General features: G+C 40.2%; 1 protein-coding gene across 1 annotated transcript in view; it reads left to right on the forward strand.

Moving 5' to 3' along the window:
- The window catches only part of COL19A1 (collagen type XIX alpha 1 chain), a 312,582-nt gene that overhangs the window by 269,742 nt on the left and 19,403 nt on the right, over window positions 1-23,437 (forward strand). Inside the window, exons 37-47 of the mRNA XM_034648272.1 lie at window positions 2,227-2,271; window positions 4,288-4,338; window positions 4,427-4,471; window positions 4,906-4,932; window positions 8,224-8,277; window positions 12,739-12,783; window positions 15,293-15,337; window positions 15,430-15,492; window positions 19,863-19,898; window positions 20,035-20,079; window positions 22,714-22,884. Of these exons, the coding sequence (XP_034504163.1) occupies window positions 2,227-2,271; window positions 4,288-4,338; window positions 4,427-4,471; window positions 4,906-4,932; window positions 8,224-8,277; window positions 12,739-12,783; window positions 15,293-15,337; window positions 15,430-15,492; window positions 19,863-19,898; window positions 20,035-20,079; window positions 22,714-22,884 (627 nt within the window). The remainder of the gene's footprint in view (window positions 1-2,226; window positions 2,272-4,287; window positions 4,339-4,426; window positions 4,472-4,905; window positions 4,933-8,223; window positions 8,278-12,738; window positions 12,784-15,292; window positions 15,338-15,429; window positions 15,493-19,862; window positions 19,899-20,034; window positions 20,080-22,713; window positions 22,885-23,437) is intronic.

Consider the following 23,437-nt stretch of genomic DNA (forward strand, 5'->3'; position numbering starts at 1 on the left):
GTCCCGCAGGAGTAAAGGGTGACAAGGTACAGAGGAAATCCCTCATTTACTCTCTGAATTGGGGCTTGGGGGATGGCAAAGTAAGACACTTAACAGATCTGTAAAAACAAGCAAAGCCTGAAAGTAGGAATAATGTCAGGGAATAGCTATTCTGCTAGTGGGCTTGGAAAGATACAGGCACAAAAATTGGTCTGAATACAGCTTCCTAGGGAAAAGGATGAATAGAACACTGGGGGTCATATAGCAAAGTCCAAGCTGGATTCAAGGTCCTGGACATCTAGTTATGTGGAAGGATGGAGTGGAGGAAGTTTCCTGAAGAGGTACAGGTAAGATGGCTTGTATCGGGGAGTTCCAGCCATAGGTGCCAAGGCTTCAGACAGCTTGCCGAGAAAATCTGGAAGTTCTGTCCTTGAGGGTCATAGGGGAAATTCATTAAGGAATTAAGACACTTGTTCCGTGTGGAGTCCAGTTGATTGGACAAATGGATTGCTGTGGTCGGAAGGGAAGACCAGCAATAGAGGAGTCTCAGGCAGGAAGACCCTGGGACTTCATATGTTTACCCAATTTAGGTCTAAATTGGCCCCACCACGTTGAGCCCAGACACAACCAGCCAGTGAGTGAAATAAGACTAGGTATTCAGATTTGGGAAGTAAGAATCAAGAATCCACATAACCGACTCAAGTAGCTTCTACCCTGAAATGACCAAAATGGGGCATAATGGCATCTAGAAACAAAGGAATTCCAAAAAAAAAAAAAAAATAGAAAAGAGCCATGTGCTTATTTTAGATAGTCTCTGCACATTTTTTTTCTGATTATTGTGCCCAACCCCACCAGCCTTTTTTCTCTGTTCTCTATGGAAATTATTCCGTCAGAGATTTGCCTTTTGAAGTTAATGGGAATTCCACACTGAGATGAGCTTTGGGGCACAATCAAGGATGAAAATACGACTTTTAATTGTGCCGGGAAAAAGAGTCTTTTCAATAGGCACATACTTTTCCTTGTTTGTTGTCCTCTCATAGTTCATGAGAACTATGACATAATTCTCTGAAGGACACTGCCAGCAGTCAGGAGAACATGACATGTCTTAGAGAGATGGTCACCATCACAGCAGTTTGGGAAAAGATACAGTATACTTGTTGTCACTCATTCTCAGGCAGATACATTGTAATAAAAACTTTACAGTTTATTTTCATTGATAAAGACACAAACAAATAGTTTTATGATACTTTCTTTTGTTATGGGGAGATTAGAATGAAATCCTTCATCAAATTCATGGAAATGGACTTAAATCCCTCAAAATTTGGGGGCCTTGTAAGTAGGAATCTTATCATCTCTGGATTCTTTTTTAATTAACCATTTCTTGCCCCTCCCCTGACATTAAGGAACTTAAAGATTTTACGAGGCTATTATCCTAAAAGAAAAGCACAGTTCCAGAAAACACTGGTTAAAGGCACCAAAGGGACTATAATAGCTTTGCTTAGTATGGATCGATAAGCATTGTGTGTTTTATAAAAATAAAAGTGAAATCCATTTTTCAAGTTTCAACTTGAATTCATTTTTCACAATTCCATCTTCAGTCTGCTTTTCCTGCAAGCACAATGTCTGAGGCTGTTTAAACTGTATAGAACATTTCCCTTAAACCGTGTTGTACCACAGTCACTTCTGTTCAACGGGATGTACCTGACTTGGTTGCAAAGTCTAATATAACCTTAGCAAGGGAAAAAAGTTTCTCCTCCTGCAGACATAACACAGGGTGTGATTTTTCTACTTTGGTCAAATTGTGCGGATGGCCCTCTGGTTCCCAAAAGAGGAAGGTGGTGGAGATGAGGCTAAAAATGAGGAGCTGACCCAGAAAGCCAAGTCCCGGAGGTTGCCCCTGTTTGCAGAAATGCGCTCTGCAGCCCCACGTGGGCAGTTTCCTCCACTGCCCTGGAAGTCCAGAACAGGATTGGCCAGGTTGCCAGGCTCCATCTAAAAGTAAACTTCATCCCTGGGGCTCACCCAGTGGGAATTTGAACCGGTATGAAAAAGGCATTTACCTTTCCTATGGTCTAGGAATGTATTTTCCCAGGTGAAAGAAAAAGCCAAGCTAAGTAAGACTTTGCAAGGCTGAAACAAAACCATATTGATTTCAGAATACGGCTCTCTGAGCAAGCACAATCTGGTTCATAAACTTGGTGTCAAAATGTGCAAACCATTGATTTTTGGTCTCTATATCCTGTGCAGGGCAGTGAGGGACCCCCTGGGAGACCCGGACCACCTGGACCACCTGTGAGTTACTTCAGGTTTAAAACTTAAATTCATGTGTGTCTGCTTGAGACTTCTATAACTCAGAGGTCAGACTACCTTTAGATGTTCTCCAGGATAAAAGTTGTCTGGTTTTTATGGATACATATAAATGATAGCCACTGCAGCTTTGGGGAGACCTGATTTTTCCCCTTTAGTGTGGCCCCAATATGCAGTGCTCAGATTTGCATACCATGGGCCTCCCTCCTCTGGACTCAGGAGACCTGAGTGTATGCCCCAACTCCCCACATCCTGCCTGGGGGACCCCAGGAAAGCCATTTAACCTCAGGGAACCTCACTCACAGAAAAGAGGGGCTTTAAAAAGAGCTCCCTTCCAGCAATGTGAGTTGGTACAGAATTTGGTGTTAGGCTATATGTGTTCATTACCATCCGCGATGTCTGAGATGCAGAGAAATTCTATTTATATAGCACCTAGTGAATAAAATGTACAAGAGCCATCAATGTTTTTATGCCTGCGATTGAGACAGATGCACTCTTTTTCAGGGAGGCTGCAGAGAGGAGAGGTACCTCTCTCTGTAGCAAGTCTGCCCTCATGTGGGGCCACGCTCAAATCACAGCAGAGCTTTGGTCCAGGCGAATGTTCTTTTCCACCCTCCCTCATAGGAATACTTTAAGAAACCAAACTCGCCTGAGAAAGGGCAGAATTAGTCTGTGACTTTCTGAAGACAACAAAGATATATAATTAGTCTGCATGCAGTCGCACGCTTTACACAATAAACGAAGAGATTTACACTCTGTTTTCCTAAACCTGTTCATTTTGTTTACTTGCCTTTCCCTTAACAAAGAAGCCGGACAGAAAGCATTTGGGGCTCAAATCCTATAATACACTCCACTCCCTCGCCAGTGGGCACAACAAGCAACATATAGCATGAGTTCAAAAATGGGCTTGTATTTTACACTGGGTTAGGAAATCTTCCTCTTCCCCCTGAATTCTTCAAAACTATTCATTCTTCAAAATAGATTACATATTGTCTTTTTATGGGACACCTCCTCTAGAAATCTCAGACAAAAATATTCTTCAACTCTCTAGGACTCAGCACACTAAAATACAGTAGGCATTCGCCAGTTGCCAAATGAGTGAGTGAAATAATAAAGGAATAAATGAATGGAGCATTTTTCCTCCCATCACTAGTGTTTAGAAGATGTACACAAATCCTGTTCACTGAGCACCATTGGGCCACCATCACCCAAAAGCAGGGAAATGAGGGCTTCTTCAGTTTTGCAATTGAAGTGTGGAAATCTCAAAAAAGGAAAAATGCAGAGTATTGATTCTATGGGAATTTCTTAAAAGAAGGATAAAAGATCCCAGCTAAAATTTTTATCTGCAACTTTTTCCTGAATGCCAAAACATATGATTCTTTTAAGACTGTCAAATTAGTTCTCTTTAAGTGTTAGTTACTCTGGGACTTTCCATTCATAGGTCAGTTTTATTAGGAAGTTTTATTCTCTGTTGTTCTAAAGAATATGTTTGTGTAGAAACATCCACACAGGGCTGTGAGTAATATCATTTTCCCCATTTACTTTATTTTTCTATTTAGTATGAAGGGACTGTAGTAAAAAATTACTTTTCAGCAGCCCAATTGCTCCCTATTCACATCTTTATCAACACCACGGTGTTATAGCCTGCGGGTCAGCGGGCTGTAAATAGTTAGCATAAATTGGCAATTCAGAAACTGAATTTTAATGAGCAAATAGTATTTTCCTCTGAATGCATTAGTGTCTCATCTCTCAAACCTGAACATTCATCACATCCCTACTGAAAGTCTCTCTGGGCTCCAGGTGTAACTCACACTCCTGGTCCTTTGTCCCCCCTACATTTGCTTTTGAAAAGCCCAAAATGGAAACATTGTTTTATTTTACTTGTAGCATTAAACTCATGTTCTAAAATAAAATAGGAGAAATATCATTTGGTAAAAGGATAAAAGGTAGAGAGACTATTAACTTTAAAAAAGTAATTCTCTATCTCCTCTCTTTCTGAAGGGTGTACCATTCAATGAAGGAAATGGAATGAGCAGTTTATATAAAATCCAGGTATTTACTTTTGGACTTATGTAAGATTATTTTCCAGTGATGGGTTGCTGTAAATGCTTCTCACCTTTTTCTTCTTTTTCTTTTGAAGGGAGGTGTGAATGTTCCCAGTTTTCCAGGTCCCCCTGGCCCCCCTGTGAGTACAGTTTTTTATTACCAAGTATTCCCTAGCTGAACAACCACAATAAATAAATAAATAACTCAAGTTCACTGAAAAAATACATGGTACAAAATATAATCAAAATCTTATGCAGTAGGATATAAATGATAGCCAATTATAGTAAAATGGAGAAGAGGTACCCTGCCAAAATCATGAAAAATAGCATTCTGCATGGTGGTGTCACTGTCTGCATTGCAAATCTAAGCATTAAATCAATGTCCAAGCAGTCACTGTCATGGGGTTCCATCAAGTTATGTTTCATCATCTTACTGTTCAAATCCAAACTGTAGCAAAATAAAACTTGCAAATATATTGTATGTGTCTTAAAGCAAATTGAATTAAAATGCTTTAGATTCTATAATTTGCTTCCATCGTTCTTTTAAAAATGACTTTCCATGCTTTTCTTGTAGGGCCCAAAAGGAGACCCTGGCCCAGTGGTATGTATATTCCCATGCTTTGTGTCATTTAGAAAATGAGCCTTTATTGAAGTTTGAAAGAAGGACATCAGGCAAAGATGGCCTATTTTCTTAGATGTTCATTAATTATCTAATATTGGAGGCAGGAGGCAAACCACCAAATACCAGCAATGTGTTCATTTTCAAGATGCTTTGATCTTGATGTCCCTGCCCTTGGCCTTGGTCTCTTTTATCAGAGTATTTTCAAAATCACCCTGTGATGGAGGAGAGCACACATGAAGTTCCTGACAAACGGCACTTTCTTCTGACAGCAATATTTTGATAGTTAACTCAGTATTAAGTAGAATGTGGAAGAGAAATACTTACTGGAAAGAAATTCCTTAATATGTGGGGCGCCTGGGTAGCGCAGTCGTTAAGCGTCTGCCTTCGGCTCAGGGCGTGATCCCGGCGTTTCGGGATCCAGTCCCACATCGGGCTCCTCTGCTGGGAGCCTGCTTCTTCCTCTCCCTCTCCCCTGCTGTGTTCCCTCTCTCGCTGGCTGTCTCTCTGTCGCATAAATAAATAAAATCTTAAAAAAAAAAAAAAGAAATTCCTTAATATGTCTCCAGTCTCTCCCTACCCCCCCCCCAAACCAAGGGACTGTTTGTTTGCTTTGAATGTCTTAGGCAGTTCTTGGGTAGGAAATGCGGTGTGCTGTCATAATCTGCTTCATAGGTGTAATGTATCAGGAGGTTAGCACCCAGCATGGAAAGAGATCATGTCCTGCAGCCCCCCAGAGAGTGACAATTGTTCTCAGGCATCCTTCTCAGCCATGGGGCGTCCGTCTGAAGCTTCTGCCAAATTCATTAGATTCCCTTTATTCCTCGGCAATTCTTCTTGTCATGTCCTTGTCAAGCAAATGTTCATATTTCACTTGGATTAACCTTTTAACCTTGATTTATACAGGATGCTTGAAACTCAGATATGCCTGAAACTGAAATAAAGTTTCAAACCATCTTCCACTGTCACGTGAAAAAACAATTAAGGCCGTTTCATTACAATTCCGTTTGGTAAAACTGGAGGAGTAAATTTTAAAAGAGCGACAGAGGAAGCCATAGAAAGTAATCTTTTCACATCTAAATATATTTTCAAAGGACATGCGTTAAAGCACATATTTTTTGTTATTGGTTGATATATATTAAGGGCCAATTTTTTCCCCTGAAAGCATGATTTCAGCTAGTTAGTATCATTTTCTGAACCCCAATTATGTAACTTAGAAGTTTCCTTTGTTTTCTTATTCATGTTGCCCCCCTTTTATCTGTAATATTTTTATGCTTTCACCAATCATATCCTTCATTCTAATTTTAATTTTCTTTCATCTTGTTGATAAAAATTTCCTCCTGGTCTTTCCCTCTCCTACTGACTCACAGCCCCTCTGAATCATGTAGCGGTCCCTAGACTTCTCACTGACTTTTCTGGAACATTCTTTGAAACTTTTCATTAATAACTGCATATCAAGGTGATAACATTTTTTAAGTATTCTAATAAAGGATAAATCATAATTCACTTGGATTGGAAAACGGGTAGCAGACATATTTGAGTAGACTTGAAGAAATTAGGTTTCAAATTCCTTAGCTACAACAAAGATAAAGAATAAAAACTGATTAAAGGATATTCATTTTTTTTTGGAGATGTGATTTAAGTGGGTGAAGCACAAAAACAGAAATCTGAAATAATGAAATTAAATACTGTGTAAACCCTCAGGTCTATCCTACATAAACCTTTGAAATTATCCTTTGAGGCTATGTCAGCACCACCATGCAACTCCCTTCATTACACACCAGGTGCCCAGCACAGACAAAGATTACTTCCTACCAGAGAAATAAGCCAGGAATGGTAGAATGATAGGTCACAGAGCAGAAAATGAAAAAGTCAATTTGAGGAGGCGGTGGGCAGGGGGAGAGAGTTACTCTTTGCATCCTTCATTTCCCATGACACTAGGTCTGCACCACTGTTTCTAATCTTCTCAGTAAACGTTTGTAGACAAAAATTACCCTAATTGAATTTATCTTCTGAGGTGCTCCATTTAATTCCTTTGATATTTAATTTATAAGTGGCTTCAATTAAATATTTAATTACTAACTACTTTCAAATAAATATTGATTGATGGGGTGACCACCTTCCTTGGTCCTAAAGATTGTTGAGCATGTAAACAAAGAGAATCAAATAGTTCATTTCCTTTGTCAACAATCCAGGACCTCTTTCACAGAGCTTCATGCAGAATAGAGTGTGAATATCTTTTTGTTTTTGTTTTTGTCTGATTGACAGGTTATATATTAGTGGACATTTAAAAAGATTTTTAAGGCATGAAAAGTATCAAGTCATCTGCTTGTTCATTAAGTGTTCTGTAATAAGGACAATATCATAAGTAATAATGGAAGTTGGAGACTATTATATTTTGAAGCAGATTAGAATTATTCATGCAAAAATATATTTATAGAGAATGAAAGCTCCCTTTTTTATGTGATTATATTGAAAGCATCCAGTGTCTTAAGAAAATATTTGCAGTGAACATCAATTCATTAACAAGGAGGTATCAGACAACTACCTCTCTCTTGATTTAAAAGCCTTAATGTTTATTTGCTCAAAAGTAGCAGCTTCCTTTACCCTAACTTCTCTAAATAGATTTCTTGAGAGCCCACAGGCTCCAGCTGGCCTGGGACCATACACTAGAATATGTAAAAGATTTTTTTTTTATGGAAATGCTTCCTTATCTTCTGCCAGTGACCTATGAGCTTAAGCAATAACTTAGAATCATTAGAGATGCTGCTTCCAGACCCATCCTCTGAAGCATTCCACGATTCACGGCCAGCTACGAAGCACGCTGCAGGATGGGAAACCTTGCTATCAGACCTTCATCTTCATTTGTGTTTAAGGAGCTTAGTCCTATTCTCTGGTCATCTAGCAGCCCTGGGTACCTCACAAATTGGCAAACTTCATTAAAGTCCATCTTTCCTTCTGATTTTTATTGAAATTGGAGTTATCACTAACTAGAGGGATTCATTCTAATTAGATCCTTAATCAGAATAAAAACAATCAGAAAATATATTCATACTTCTCCAGGGAATAGATTTATTCTCAAACTGTTTTCAAATATCAAATGCAAGAATACAGATGCTTGAAAATAGAGCATACCAATTACTTGCTAAATTGCCGAATAGTGTTTAGGGGTAGTTTTTTGGCAAAAGAAAAAAAAAATCTTTGTTTTTGAAACCAAGGCTTAAAAAGCCTTTTGGTCATTTCTCCTGCATTTCTTATGTTCATATTTAACAGGGAGAACCTGGTGCGATGGGGTTGCCAGGACTAGAAGGATTTCCAGGTATAAAGGTAAGTACAGGAGTTAAAAATGTGGTCACGTTTACTGAGCTCCTCCTATTGGACCAGGAACTATTTTAGGTTTAAAGATAGCTAAGAGTACAAAACAGACAAAAATCTCTGCCTTCAAGGAACTTATTTTCCAGGAAGAGGATACAGAAACTACAAGAATAAACATAAGTAATAATGTTGGTGAAATGCTATGAAAGAAAGAAAAAATAGAGCAGGTTAAGAGGGCTTGGGAGTGCTAAAGGAAAGGGTTGTAATTTTAAATATGGGTCTGAGAAAGCAAGATCTGAGCAAAGAGTTGAAAGAGTGAGATAGAGTAGGCCAAGTCCCCTCAACCCTAAAGGAAGAATGTCCCGGGCAATACAAGTAAGTTCTAGAGATCTAATGTGTAGCATGGCGATGATAGGTAACAATACTTCACTGTATACTTGAAAATTGCTAAGTGTTCTCACCACTACGTTAATTAGCTCGATTGTGGTGGTCATTTCACAGTATCTGCACATATCAAATGTTCAAGCTGTACAGCACTATATACAGTTTTTTGAAAGAGTAAATATTAGGTCTAAATGCGCTGAGACATGAGCATTACTGCTACACCAAAGGAGAACAGGGGAATGAGGTGAAGGAAGGGTCGTAGATGAGGTTAGAGAGGTAGGAGTAGAAGTGAGGTGTAGCCCTGTCATGGCACTCCTGCAAAGCAATACTACTCAAAATGTAGCCGATAAAGGATGGGTGCCAGTCTGCAAATTCTCTGATGGGTTCTGTGGCAAGGCAAGTATAGACTGAGAGTAAGTATTTAAAACTTGTCTAGCAATTTAACTTTGCCATGATATTCAAACATGTGATCAGTTGACTCACCTTGGTTTAGGATGTATTAGAACGTAAATGATAAACTGCTCCTGAAGGAGCACAAGTAGTTTGAGAAGTACTAATAATAAAGAGGCTTATTAGCCATTGTGAAGACTTTATCTTTCACTCTGAGTAAAATCTGGAGCCAGCAGTTCATTTCTGAGTAGAAGGGTGATGGGGCCTGCAGCTGGGGGGCAGGGGTGAAGCAAGGAAGCCTGTTAGAAGACTACTCCCATAATACAGCCAGGGTGATATTGGCTCAGATGGAAGTAGAAATGGTGGAAATAGTGAGGAATGGCTAGATTCTGGATATATTGGGAAGGTAGAACCAAGGGACTTTCTAATTGATTGGACGTGGGTATGAGAGAGTAAAGAGGAGTCAAGGAGGACTCCCAGTTTTTTGACCTGAGCAACTGGCATGACGGGATAGTCATCAACTGAAATGAGGAAAGCTATAGACAGAGCCTGTTTGGAGGGGGTGAGGATGATCAGTTTAACTTTGGACGTGAGGTCAAACTTGGCAGCATCTATTAGATAGCAAAGTGGAAGTATTGAGTAGGCAGAACGATCTAAAGGCATGGAGTGAAAAGAGTCTTATTGGAGATTTAAACCTGGTTGTCCCAAGAGTATAGATGCTGTCTTAAAGCCAGGAGACTTAATAAAATCATCAAGGGAATGACAGTAGATTTTATAAAAGAGAAGACCGAGGACTGAGCGCTGAGGCCTCCAACATAAAGGGATTAGGAAGAAAAGGAGGAATGAGCAGGGGAGACTGAGATGAAGTGACCAAGGAGGTAGGAGGGAAATTTGGTGTCCTGAAAGCCAAGTTAATATAATGTATCAAGGTGAAGGGAGTGATCACCTGTCTCAAATACTGAAAATAGGGCTAGTATGATGGGGATGGGGTCAAGTAGGATGGTCAAGTACTAACCATTAGATTTAGCAATACAGAGGTTTAACAATAACAGATTATTACCATTTCATGATTTTGGTAGGAGCAACTGTTGGATTTAAATGGATTTAAGAGAGAATAAGAAAAAAAGAATTAGAGATAGCAAATACAGTGTAACAGTGCTCAAGAAATTTTGCTACAAAGGAAAGCAAAGAAATGAGCCAGTGGCTTCTAGAGGAAGGGTAGTGTTTTATAAAATGGATTTTAGAAATGGACCGTAGAAATATCAGAATAGTTGTATGCTAAAGGAATGATCCATTAGAATAGGGTAGGGGAGTGATGATATAGGAAGAAAGGGGAGAATTGCTGGAATGACATCCTTGAATACCTAGGAGAAAATGGGAACTAGTACATAAATGGAGGGTTTGGCTTCAGAGAGGAGTCTGGATAATTCATCTCTAGTAACAGGTAGAAAAACAGAGTATAGGCACTGATACACAGGAAGAATAATTGGTTGGGGTCTATAGAAGTTCTTTTCTGATTGCTGAAATTTTCTCAAAGATGGAAGAAGAAGATCATCACCTGAGAGTGAGTTAGGGAGAAGAGGTTGGAGATTTAAGGTGAAGGTCTTCTAAGAGAGAGGGAGTGTCCAGGGACAACAAAGTGTGGTGACTAGGCAGCCCCATTGCCCCCCTGAGGTTCATGGACATGAACTGAAGTGAGACCACTCAGGGAGATCTTCTCCAGCATGTACACTCAGGTAAAAACATAAATTTAAACAAGGTTCCAGTTTTGACAAATGAGTAGTAGAAGCAAGACTGGGCCAAGAGAGTCAATGGTGTACACAAAGGAGTGATTGTAACAAGTGACTATGGAATTGAAACTAAATAAATAAGGGAGAGAGGCCATCGAGAGAGTTGAAGGATGATGAAAGATTTGTTCAATAGATTAGAGGTCTTGGTGGCATCAAAAGTGTGAGAATCCAAGGTACTCAAGGGAGTGAGTCAAAACTATGGTGGCCCAATATCAGAATGCATGAAACTGAGATTATGGGTGGGATGGAGTTATTGTTACTCACAATGTCTCAGGTATAACAATGGAAATAAGAGGCCAGATCATTAGAGGAGAATGGTTCAAAGAACTCCAAGACTTGAACTTTGGAAGGACCATATTGTCCAAGAGAAGGCTTCTTAATATTAACCTTTATCAGATAGACAAGAGTTTCCACTGAATAAAAAGTCCCTATATATGCATTTCAGGGGCAAAAATCCCATAATTTAAAAGGAGCAGAGTGAAACTGACAAGAATTACTTGTTTATACTGTTTCTCCACTCTTCTATTAGCTCTTTTTCTATTTGTCTATAACTATGCTTTATAAAGATATTACTTGTATTTATACGTTAGAGTTTATATCCTAGTTGGTCTGGCCTTTCATTTTCATGCTTAATCTCGTTGTACATGTAAATATAATGTCTGTGTAATCAAATAGCAAACTATTTTTCTTTGTGGTTTCTTGTTTTGCTTTTTGCATTAAGTTCCTTTTATTCTTATTCTCAACCAAAATTAGGTAGTCACTTAATATTTCTTCTAGTTCTTTTATTTTACTTTTTATATAATCTATATGGGATTTACATGGAGTGTAACATAAAAAGAGGAATTAAACTTTTTTCAGGGAAATTACTCAATTATTAGCACTATTTGTTGACTAATAGATTCCTTTCTTTACTAAAATCCTATTATGGATGTTGGTCTATTTCTGAGTTTATATAGTGTTTTTATATTGCATTGACATATTGCTTAATCTTATGCCAATATTCCATTATTTTAATTGTTTGAGCTTTGTGATATGTTCAGATATTGGTATTGCTAATCTCCCTATTGTTCTTCTTTTAATTTTTTTCCTTTATCCTCTCATTTATTCATTATCTCGAGTGGACTTTAATATCATCTGATCAAGCTGCAATTTCATAAGAATTGCATTAAATTTATAAATTAGTTTGGGTAGCAATGACACCTTTACAACATTGTCTTGCCCTCCAAGAACAAAACATATCTCTCCATTTAATCAAGCCTTCTTTTATGTCCCTGAATGAAGTTATGAGGTTTTTTAATGTAGGTTCTGCTCAACAAAAATTGCCATTTTATTATCCCATATATAATCATTAGTACTTTTAGCATCATCAGCTTTATCTAAAATACCACATTGCCTTTGGGAAAAGAGTTGTGTCACTCTACTGTTCCGAGCAATTCAAGGGATCTTCTGATGGCCTAATGAGGAGAACTACAAAATCCCTTGTTCTAAATATCTTTATTCTAACCCTACGTCCAGTAAGACAAGCATAGGAAAAGCTTTTAAGAAGACGTTCAATATGCTTTCTTTTTTACATATTGGTAATGGATTACTTTTGGAATAAAAATACTGTATTGACTAATTTTAGCTGTAAGGATGTGTGGCGTGCTATTAAAAATAGGTCACAGAAATGATAATCTAAATGCTTGTTTTCATTAAGTTTATAATTTGCTTTCATTTTGGGGGGGAAAAAAAGCTTTAACAAATTTAGTTAGCTACTCATTTTATTTTCCCATCTGATGATATTGATAATGCTTATCAATACCAAAGAAAACTTTACCAAATCTAAATAATCATTTGAGCATTAATTTTATAGGTAAAGAATTTATAGATATCATTATAAGTAGCAATTTTTTTTTTTAAATCTCGACAGGGGGATCGAGGCCCAGCAGGTCCCCCAGGAATAGCTGGAATATCGGTGAGTCCAGAGTATCTCACATTATTTTCACAAGGAAGCAATTCTATCTCCACAGTAAATCTATGGCTAGGGATCAAGAAGGGCTGGGGAGCACAGAGTAGTTCCTATGATATTAGGTTCTAGAAACATCCAGTTAAAAAAAAAAATAAAACCACCTTGTCTCTATCCATCCTCCAGAATTCTTTCTTTTTTATTTTTAAAAATATTTTTATTTATTTATTTTAGAGACGGAGGGAGAGAAGAGATAGGGGCAGAGAGAGATGGAGAGAGAGAATCTCAAGCAGACTCCCCACTGAGTGCAGAGCCAAGCATGGAGCCCAGTGTGGGGCTTGATCCCATGACCCTAGGATCATGACCTGAGCTGAAATAAAGAGTCCAACACTTCACTGACTGCGCCACCCAGGGACCCCAAGACTGCTCCTTTCTTTATTTTCACCTTTTTCTTATTTTTTGTCTTTTTCTTTTTTTCCCCCAACTCTCTTAAGGAGGGGAGGAGATGCCCAGTTAGTTGCCTGTGCCAGTATGTTAGTACACAAGCACAACTTTGAGAAGCTTGTTTTGTTTCTCTGTTCTTGTCCTATTTAAGGTTTCTTGGGCCCCAAAAGACAAAGTTCTTATCCTTAGACATGTACTTCAAGTTCTTGGTATTAAGCTGCAATCTGCCTGAGTTTTCCCTCGGCCTGGTGTTATTAACAGATCTTTACTGCTGCTAATGTTTCCTCGTAAACTACCCCTTCCAGCCTCTCAATCATTTTTGTTGCTCTCTGGTGTCAAATGTTTTAATCTCATCAAGGTCTTTTCAAATGAATAGGAAGTGCTCCAGGAAAGGTTGAAATCATTTCTCTGAGCCCTAGGGATAATTCTGCTCTTCATTCATGATGCTCTAATTAAAATTTTGTGGCCATGCTTTATGAATGAGAGCCCACTTATCCTTTTGTTCAGTGCCCCTTCAGGGTAGGCCCAGGATAGGCCCAGGCTAGGCAAGTCAGTGGAAACTATGTGCTTGAATCATAAGAATACAAGATAAGAAAGGGCCCTACCATCTCACTCACCACCACCCATTGACATCTACTGACACCCTACACAACCCAGAGTGTCGACCACCACCGCCCACCGCCACCCACTGCCATTCACCACCACCCATCACTCCCATTCTTTAAAAGGCTAATAGCTACTCTATTTTACTCTATGTAGTTGTTAAGCCTAATAACAAAAATTTAAAACCCATGCATAATCTGTAGAAAACCATCCTTTATAGAGGATGAATCCCCTTATTTAGCTGTTCTATCTCTTTCTAGTATATTCAAGCCCATGCAGAGATTTCTCCAGGGGTTGTTTCTCCTAATTCTTCCCAGATTGACACATGGGTATAGAAGAGGAGGTGTCTGTGAATGCTGGCAGTGAGGTGAGGCCTCCAGTCAGCATGCTCTACCCAACGTTCTCCAAGCTCCCCCTGACCTTTGAGATTGCTGCTGCCTGCATGGATGTCCCTGATCCCTTTGTCTCAGATCTCAAAGCCTGAGCACTCTCCCCCTTGTGTCCTATGCCAAGACCATGTTGGACATTAGTCTTCCAGGTCTAACACATCCCCCCAACTTCAGCCCACAAGAGCTTCAGCGGTTCCTGCTTGTACGCACAGGTCTGGGGAACCAGGGCTGCCCTGTCAGGCCCTGTGTCTGCCTAGCTTCACCACTCAGCCTTGTCCGAACTTGTGAGGGGGGCTCCTCCCAAAGTTCTAGACAGCAAGAGGAGTAAAGGGTCCTTCCTTTTCAGATTCTCTTCTGGGGAACCTACTAGGGTTTCTGCAGCCTCAGGCCCAGGCCTACATCCCTGCACTATTTGGTTTTCTATCCACATTAGGTCTAAGTGGTGGGAGATGGTTCCTTCTTTAAGCTTGGTCTGGACACTTTGGCACTTCTCACTTCTGGTCTCTGATGGACCATCTTCCTCTCTTGTCCCTCCCAGTGGTCTCTCTACTCAACATTTCTCTATTGTCAGTCCTCCAAGCCACAGTGTGTTGGAGCAAATCAATCTTGCCTTCTACCTTTCAACCAAACATGGCTTTTCAAGTCGAACATAGTTTTTCTTCAGGCTATTCTACTATGAACCTAGAAATCCTCTTATGAAACACAAAGTCTAGGAAAGATTTCTTTGAGTCTGTGTGCCCTCCCACCCCCAAAGTCAAGAAGAGCTGCCAATCAAATAAGGCACTAGATAGATTTCCAGTAATGAGGATACATTGGTTTCATATTTTTAAAAATATTATTGTCCCCTCCCATTCCTCTGCTATAGACATATATGTACATTCAGAGAACTGCATTCTAGTCCATATCTCGGAACCTCCATAGTCAAGTGTATATCCCCACAGACTCTGTCCCATTAGGAATGCCATTTTAGCATAGAGAGCCACAAGCCTGGAAGCACATTAAATTCACAGGTGGAGAGGGGAAGCACATGGCATCATGCCCTAATTTGGCTCTTAACATTTCTCTTTGATTTGATTTTCCAGGGAAAACCTGGAGCCCCAGGGCCTCCAGGAGTTCCAGGGGAACCGGTGAGTGCCAGCCACTTACTTCATAGTTGTACTTGCATGCAATTTCAAAGCTTTTCATAGCAATTAATATTTGTCTGTGAATATGCCTATAGGGTGACAGAGGGCCTGTTGGAGATATAGGTTTCCCTGGACCAGAAGGACCCTCCGGAAGGCCAGTAAGTACTTCTTACTATTTAAAATTTGCCAGTTTGAGAAATATTCCAAGCAGTGCCTCTTTCCATATCTCCTTGGAAAATCTGACATTTGTAGTTTCTAAGGAAGTAAGAGCAAGTTCCACAAATGGATCTTTGGGGGTGTGCTTCTCCCTGAGTGTCCCAGCTCTGTATGAGGTATCTTTATGTCTTAAACAATGATGAAAAAAAGTGAGATTTCTTTGNGGGGGTGTGCTTCTCCCTGAGTGTCCCAGCTCTGTATGAGGTATCTTTATGTCTTAAACAATGATGAAAAAAGTGAGATTTCTTTGTTTGTTTGTTTGTTTGTTTGTTTGTTTGTTTGAAGAGTCAGGAGATTAGACTCATTATTTCTTAAGTCTTATATTCTCTGAGTCAAAAAACAAAATGGCCTGTCACACCCCAAAATGTAAAGAAGCTGAAGACTCACAGATATAACTCCCGGGTGCTACGCTGAAGACTAAAGTAGAAGCTGTTTTCTCAGAGCCCCTTCTTTATCTATGGACTTTGTTCTTACCCTTTCATAAATCATGCTTCTAAACATAGCATCGCTTTGATTCCTAAAAGAGCTCTTGGATACTGACATATATTGCTGTAACGTGGTAATAATTATTCTTACTAATTCAGTTCAGTTCAACAAATATTCATCTAGTCTCTGCTGTTTGCTGTGGATGTGCTGGGCCATGGGGGAGGGGGTGTAAAGATGAATGACATATAGCCCACTCTCGGGTTTACTCTTTATAGAAGGTCACTGCTCCCTTTGCTTGTTTATTTGTGCATGGGGAGGGAGTGCTGTTAGAAGGAGGATGCTGAAGGTGAACAAGCAACAGAGTTCATGAGCCTGGTGGTTCAGCACCTCTGGGAAACCTTCTGGGTCTGGGTGCTCCCTGGCCACCAGCTCCTCAGCGAAGGCAACATAAACATATAGGAAGCATATACAATTTAGAGTCAGAAAGATACAGGTTTGAACTGTGACTCAAAGGATTTTGTGAGTCACTGAAGTAATATGACATATGGTAAGCATTTCCAGTGCCTGGCCCTGAGAGGGGCTCAATAAATAGCTTCAATCCCTGCCTCCCCCTTCACCTCCTTTCGCAACTCCCTATCGCGGGCCCCTGACCATTTCCTAAATGCTTGCCCAGGAGATGATGCAAAAAGCAATTTGTTTATTCAACAACTATTTCTTGAGCACCTACTAAAATGCTAAGCACAGTTCTGGGTGCCAGCATCTCATGGCTTTACGGTCTAATATAGGGACACAGACAACAAACAAATACACATACACACACAATTTCAGGTAGAAAAAGCTCTAAGTAGAGCGAGACACTAGAGTAGCATTTAAATAGAACAGTTGAGAAAGGCATGCCATTTAAGCAGAAACCTACATGAAGTGAGAGATCAAACCTGGAGTGGTTGTCAAAGGCATTGCTTCAAGGAAGAGAAATGACCATAGAGGAGTGAGCCTGGTGTGTTGAAGGAACAGCAAAAGGCATGAGGTCAAGAATGCACTAAGCTAACCAAGAGTGGGAAAGATACCAAGAGAGAAGTTGGCAGTGGCCCGGCCTTAAGGAATTCTAAGCCATGAGTGGAGTTTGTATTTCATTTGAAATGTGATGGAGACCCATTGAAACATTTGTAGTGGAGAAGGAAAATGACTGGAGTAGATTTTAAAGTATCAATCTGACTATTATGTGGAGAGCATACTGTAGGAAGCAGAATGGAAGCAGACAGAACAGTGAGGAAACATTGCCATAATCCCCATGAAAAATAATGATGGGGAGAACAGGGAGACCATGAGAAGTAAGTACATCGAAGGGGGAGTCAGCAAACTCGCCGATGGACCAGATGTGGAGTGTGAGGGAGAGATAAGGCACAGCTGTGGTGTGGGTTCTGAGCAGCCATGTCACAGTGATGCTTTTGGTGAGATGGGAAAGACTGGAGATGGGTTGGTTTGGGAGGGAAAACCAAGAATTCTCTGTGTTGGACACATTCAACTTCAAGCACTATTAGACATCCAAGTGGAAATGTCAAGTAAGCGGTAGATATACGCATCTTAAATTAATGGAGAGATCAGGACTGGAGAGACTGATTTGGGTATTTAAATCCGAGCCTGGATGAAATGGAGTCATTGTGGATCGGAAGGGAAGAGAGCACTTCAAGTATTAGGAAAAAGAGCCTTCAAAAAGACTGGGAAGGTAGAGCTGATGAGATAGGAAGAAAAGCAGTTGAATGAGGTTTCCTGGATGTCAAGGGAACTAAGTGTTTTAAGACAGAGAAATGATGAACATCTAGATAAGTCATGTGAGAGCTGACAGTTCTCCACTGGGTTTAGAAATGTGGTCCTTGGTGGGAGAGGTTACAGCACACTTGTATTTTGATAAGAATGATCCAGTTGAGAGGGGAAGTTTTGATGATACCATGCGAGTAGAGAGAACTTTGAGTAGGGGGAGAAGACTGCTATTCCACTCAGCAGTGGAAATCGGTCTTCACAAGAAACAGGGGCAGCTCATCTTTCTTACCGGGAGGAAAGAGGCAGGCAGAAGTTGGTGTACAAATGCGTGTAGGTTGGTGGATCCCGTGGAGGGAAGGAAGGTGAGATGGTTCTCTCCTATTTATTTTCTCAGTGGAAGAAGAATCGAGGTCATCAGTTGGGTGTCAGGAATCAGGTGGTGATGCTGGAGATCTGGAGACACAGGAAAATCTGTGCAAGAGTACTTTGGGAGAGAAGGAAAGGGAGTTGAATCAGGAAATCCAGGATAGCCTGGTAATACAGAGGGGCTACTTGCCATTTGCTTTTGTATGTTTAGATAAGAACAAGTGAGCAAGGAGATGTGTTTTTCTTCCACTGCACTCAGGTGCTCACTCAGAGGCAGACATGCGGTAGACAGAAAGTTGTTACACCCAGGGATGGAGTTCTTCCAGATAAGTGAGATGAGGGAGGGAAACACAAATCCATACAGGCTATTCTAAAAATCTCTAAAAGCAGTACTTGTCTAGGGAAAGCAAGTTAATAACACCTTTATATACAAAGGAGAACACACATGATAGTCTTTGATGAATTACAAAAGACAAAAAAAAAAAAAGACTGTAGGGTATTTCTTTTCTTACATTGTTACCAAAAGCATGAATTACATTTTAATACTAGATTTATCTTCTTTTATCCAAGTGATACAGTTAGGTTGTTTTTTTGTTTGTTTGTTTTTTGTTTTACCCACATCCTCTTAATCAGATTTATCTTTGTTGCTTGTGCTTCTGGATGTAATAAATTCTTTGAACCATACACTGCAGGCAACATGTTCTTAGTTAAAGAACTCTAGATAATTCCCAAGATGTTGCAAAGAGTTTGGGGGACTTTGGTTGGGTTATCGACTGTGACGGATTTTAGTGTAATTTACAGCAGTAAAACATGCGCTCGTCTGCAGTTCCATCCTCATAGAATCCATTCCCGCACAATAAAACTCTCCTCGGCTTTTCGGAGGAGCGTGTCCGTGCAATTGCCTGCTGGCTCAGAAATCATTTTCCTCACCTTGATCTCTCTCTTCAAACCAAATCTCAAAAACACATCTGCTGTTGGACTCTAGGTGTTTGATTTGACCCCAAGTGCTTTCCCTTCTCACATCTCCCGGCCAAAAGTTCTCTCCATCTTACAAATCTCTGAGCAGGGGGCTTTATTTCCACCCCTAGAACTGCCTTGTAAAGTTTGGGAAACTTCCAGTTTACTAATAAAAAATCACTATTTAGTGCTCTCAAAAACCGTGATTACAGATCTCCTACTTTTCTTTCATATTCTCCCACTGATAAATAACAAATTGTTCTCTGGCTGACAGTTCATTTCATAGTAGGATCATGCTCTGGCCATGTTATGAAATTTCCAGAGCAGCGGCGAGACCATTTACAGAGAATGACTCTCCATGCTGGAAAATTGTTGGAGGGTAACAATAAATGCCACACACCAGCCACCCAGCACCACGGGGCACCTTATTTTTCAGAATGTACCTAACAGAATAAGTAAGGAAAAATAATCCCATTGACTATTTACAGTGAGCTAGGCATTTTCTGTTACTTCGCCAAATCCTTAGTTTTAAAGTCACGATGTTATCCTCACTTTGTAAGGAAAGAAGCTGATGCTATTAAAGGTCAGTAAATTGCCTGAAGTAAATGGAACTTGTGGGAGACACTCAGAATTTGAACTCAGAGCCATCTCTTCTATCAACTTTGTTTTCTGTTTTGCCACATTGCCTTACCAAAATAGCGGAAGCATGGTGATTAAGTCCTCCAAACTTCAGCCTTTTGTTGTGTTTAACTATGTCTACTGGTGCAGAATTAGAAATATTCATCGACTTTTGTCTTTATAGGGAATAAATGGAAAAGACGGATTACCAGGTGTTCAGGTATGGAAAATTCCACTTCGAATAAATGTTCTGATGTAAAACCTCACCCACAGTACCTGTCAGAATACTTGACTGAGCAGGCTGGGGAAGAACCTTGGCAAGCAGTGATTTTTTAGCGTTGACCTTTGTTTTTCAGGGTATCACGGGTAAACCTGGAGACAGAGGCCCCAAAGGAGAACGTGTATGTATAATACTCTTGTGATCGTGATTTAAGCCTGTCGGCTGCAATTGCCTTATGTTTTGAGTTATGCAATATGTGTGTGGATCCCTGCAAATCCTCCAGTATGACACTTCTAGGGCGTATGTGATCCAAGATCTCTCCTAGGCATAAACTAGGCCAATTAAAGGACCCAGAAGCAGGCTGTATGGCAGGTACACCTACAGCAATGACCTTTATTCAGAACTAAGTCTGGTGTGCTATTCCAGTTTGGAAAGCTTTGATCCTCCTGTCTCAGAGTCATAGTCCTACTAGAACGATCACCCATTTCTTGTTCCTTGGAGAGGGGTTTCTCAACCTCAGCACTGTTGATGTTTGGAGGCAGACAAGGTCTTTGCTGTAAGTGTCCGTCCCGTGCACTTGGGACGTTTTGCAGCACCCGTGGCCTCTAGCCACCAGATGCAGTACCACCACCTTCCCTCCAGTTGCGACAACCAAAAATGTCTCCCGACATCACCAGATGCCTTCTGAGGACGAGAGTGGCCCTTGTTGAGAACCCCTGACCTTGTGGAATATGAAATCGAGTAAAGGCGGTGGTGGGAGGAGGTAGAGCTGTGAGAGTGGAATGGAACATAAAGAGTGACGAGTCATGCCAATTCTGTTATATGCTTTTATTGGAATTGTTTTGGTTGTTATTGTTCCAACTTCCCGTTATTTTCTTTAGTGAACTTTAATGTTTTCTAGGAGAGTTGGAGTCATTCCACTGCAAAGATTATTCAAGCATTGTTATTCAGTGGAATTCTCATGAGGGCTGCTAGCGTGTTGCATGTGTGTGTTTTATGTACTGGTGTCTAGTTTACTTGTTTTTATTTTTTACCCAAACAATTCATGATAACTGAAGGACATGTGAAAACAGAGATAATATAAATTAAAAAAAAAAGAAAATGGCCTACATTATCCCATTGCATATAGATAAGGATTCTTGATTTTGAACAATCACTATTTTGGACATATTTCTATTTCTCTCTTACACGTGATATACATATTTACTTAATGTATCAATACAAATGAATAGATGCTCTTCCAAAAATGTGTTCAGACTGTTTTGTAAATGGCTTTTTTCACCTAACAATATATAATGACCATCTTTCCACACGAGTAAATATAGTTCTACATGTGACTTTTAGTGGCTATGTGTTATTCCTCTGTTTGGATACACCTTACTTCACTTTCCTAGTCCCCTTTTTCTGGATATGTAGGTTCTTTCCAGTTTTCATAATAGTAAACATCACTGTAATGAACATCCTGGTGCCTAAATTATAAAACAATTTTAATATGCTAAAGACTGTGATGATTTTGCACTCGATCACGGTATTGATCAGCATGTGTTCGTACTTCTTTTCTTTGTGTTTTTTTTTTAATTTGGCTCATCTCAGCTATTTCCCCAAATGTGAGTTGATATACTCATATGCAGATACATTTGTATAACTAAGACAGTAGCATTAAAATTAGGTCCATCTGCTTTTTCTTCTTTCTACATCTCTTCCTTCCATGATCGAGGAGATCCCTGTAATTGTTCATTTGTTTTCATTACTTTTTTTAAATCCAGAGAAATGGAGTTTGGCCTTTTGCACAGTAGTCACAAGTAAAAGAATAGCACAGTGAAATACAGGGCAGCCTCAGTGCACCATTCCATCATATTTGGTGTGATCACCAGCTCCTGCCTTTGCGGAACTGAGTATTTGGAATATCTGTAACTGAAACTCACACTGTGCTACATGTATACACCTCTCTCCTGAAACCCCGCCATCCTCTAATGCACAAACACATGCAGCAGTAGACACCTTGCTGGATAAAGGTCAGCATTAAATAAACTTCATATCACAGTCAAGACACCTAATACTATCTTACACCTAATTCCCTGAGGCACTTTACTCAGTGAATTCCCTCATAGGTCATGTATGTTATGGAGTATATGATCTCAGTGGTGACCCTCCATGCCAGGCACCTGCTCTGAACTTTTCCAAAGGCTCTCCTTTCTCATCTTCCTGAGCTGTATGTCTTTGGGACACAGAATGTGTGCACGTGTACACACACACACTCACACACACTCACACATTCACATCTGTAAAACATGACTAAAGAAACCAACCCACAGAATCTAACAAAGATTCTGATAAAGGTAAAAGAAGAAGAAAAGCACATGATTTGGGAAGGATTTTGAGGGTCCTGAAGTTTTTAGTGTAAAATCTCAGTGACCATTCAGGTGCAAAATCCTCTTGGCCATCTTCCTTTATTATTGCCAAGGAGACCCAGGCCTGAAGTGAGAGCTGCTGTTGACTTTCAAGACTGGCATCATTCTAGACTGGCAATCAAGTACAACTAACATTGTCACTAACTTTTTACTGAGTACCTTCAGCATGCCAGGCATTGTTCTAAGCACTTGACTCGACTCATTCATTTCTCAGCATCACCCTCCTTAGAGGCTACTATTAATATCTCCACTTTATGGGACAGGAAACTAGGGCACAGAGGGCTTAATTCCCTTATCTGAGGTCCCACCGCTAGTAGGTGCCAGTATGAATCCAGAACCTTTTCTCTTAACCACAGCTTATGTGTTCTAGAAGAAATCATTATTATTAAGTTTTTCCTTCACAGGGTGACCAGGGAATTCCAGGAGACAGAGGCCCACAAGGTGAACAGGGAAAACCAGGCCTTCCAGGCATGACGGGAGCCATAGGTCCTGTGGGGCCACCTGGAAACAAGGGTTCCACGGGATCCCCCGGGCACCAAGGCCCTCCAGGCAATCCAGGCATCCCAGGCCCTCCGGTGAGTGGTGCCAAGATCTCCAGCAGCTCCTGGCTAGTATTGACCACGTATCCCTTTACAGTGAAAGCAATCATAATCCTTTTAAAAGACATACAGTGAACCTAAACTGGTCTCTACAAGGATAGCAATAGCTGCCATTTATTTCAAGATATGTACCAGATCCTTCACTAAGTCCTTACTATACATCACCTCAGTAGGTCCTCGCAACAGGGAGGATCGGTGTCCTGTCAGCCCCACTTTACAAATGCAAAAACTGAGAGTTGACTTGTTCAGGGTCACAGTTATTTAGTGGGTTAGACCCAGGTCAGACTGACTCCAAAGCCATGCTCTTAAATATCATCTATAATGTCTCCTTATACTACACAGACAACATATGTCTGTTTCATATTAAAACACTATTTGTTGAATAGGAGAACAACAAACCCGCCCTGAGGGGTACTTTGAGGTGGAAAACAGGCCAAGAAAGAGTGTTTGGTTAAGGAAGCCCATATTAATATTAATATGCTCCAGGAGGTGTGGTGGATGGCCATTCACAGAGGAAATTAACCAGAAA

This window comes from Ailuropoda melanoleuca, chromosome 19 (assembly GCF_002007445.2).
Source record: "Ailuropoda melanoleuca isolate Jingjing chromosome 19, ASM200744v2, whole genome shotgun sequence".
Lineage (NCBI taxonomy): Eukaryota > Metazoa > Chordata > Mammalia > Carnivora > Ursidae > Ailuropoda > Ailuropoda melanoleuca.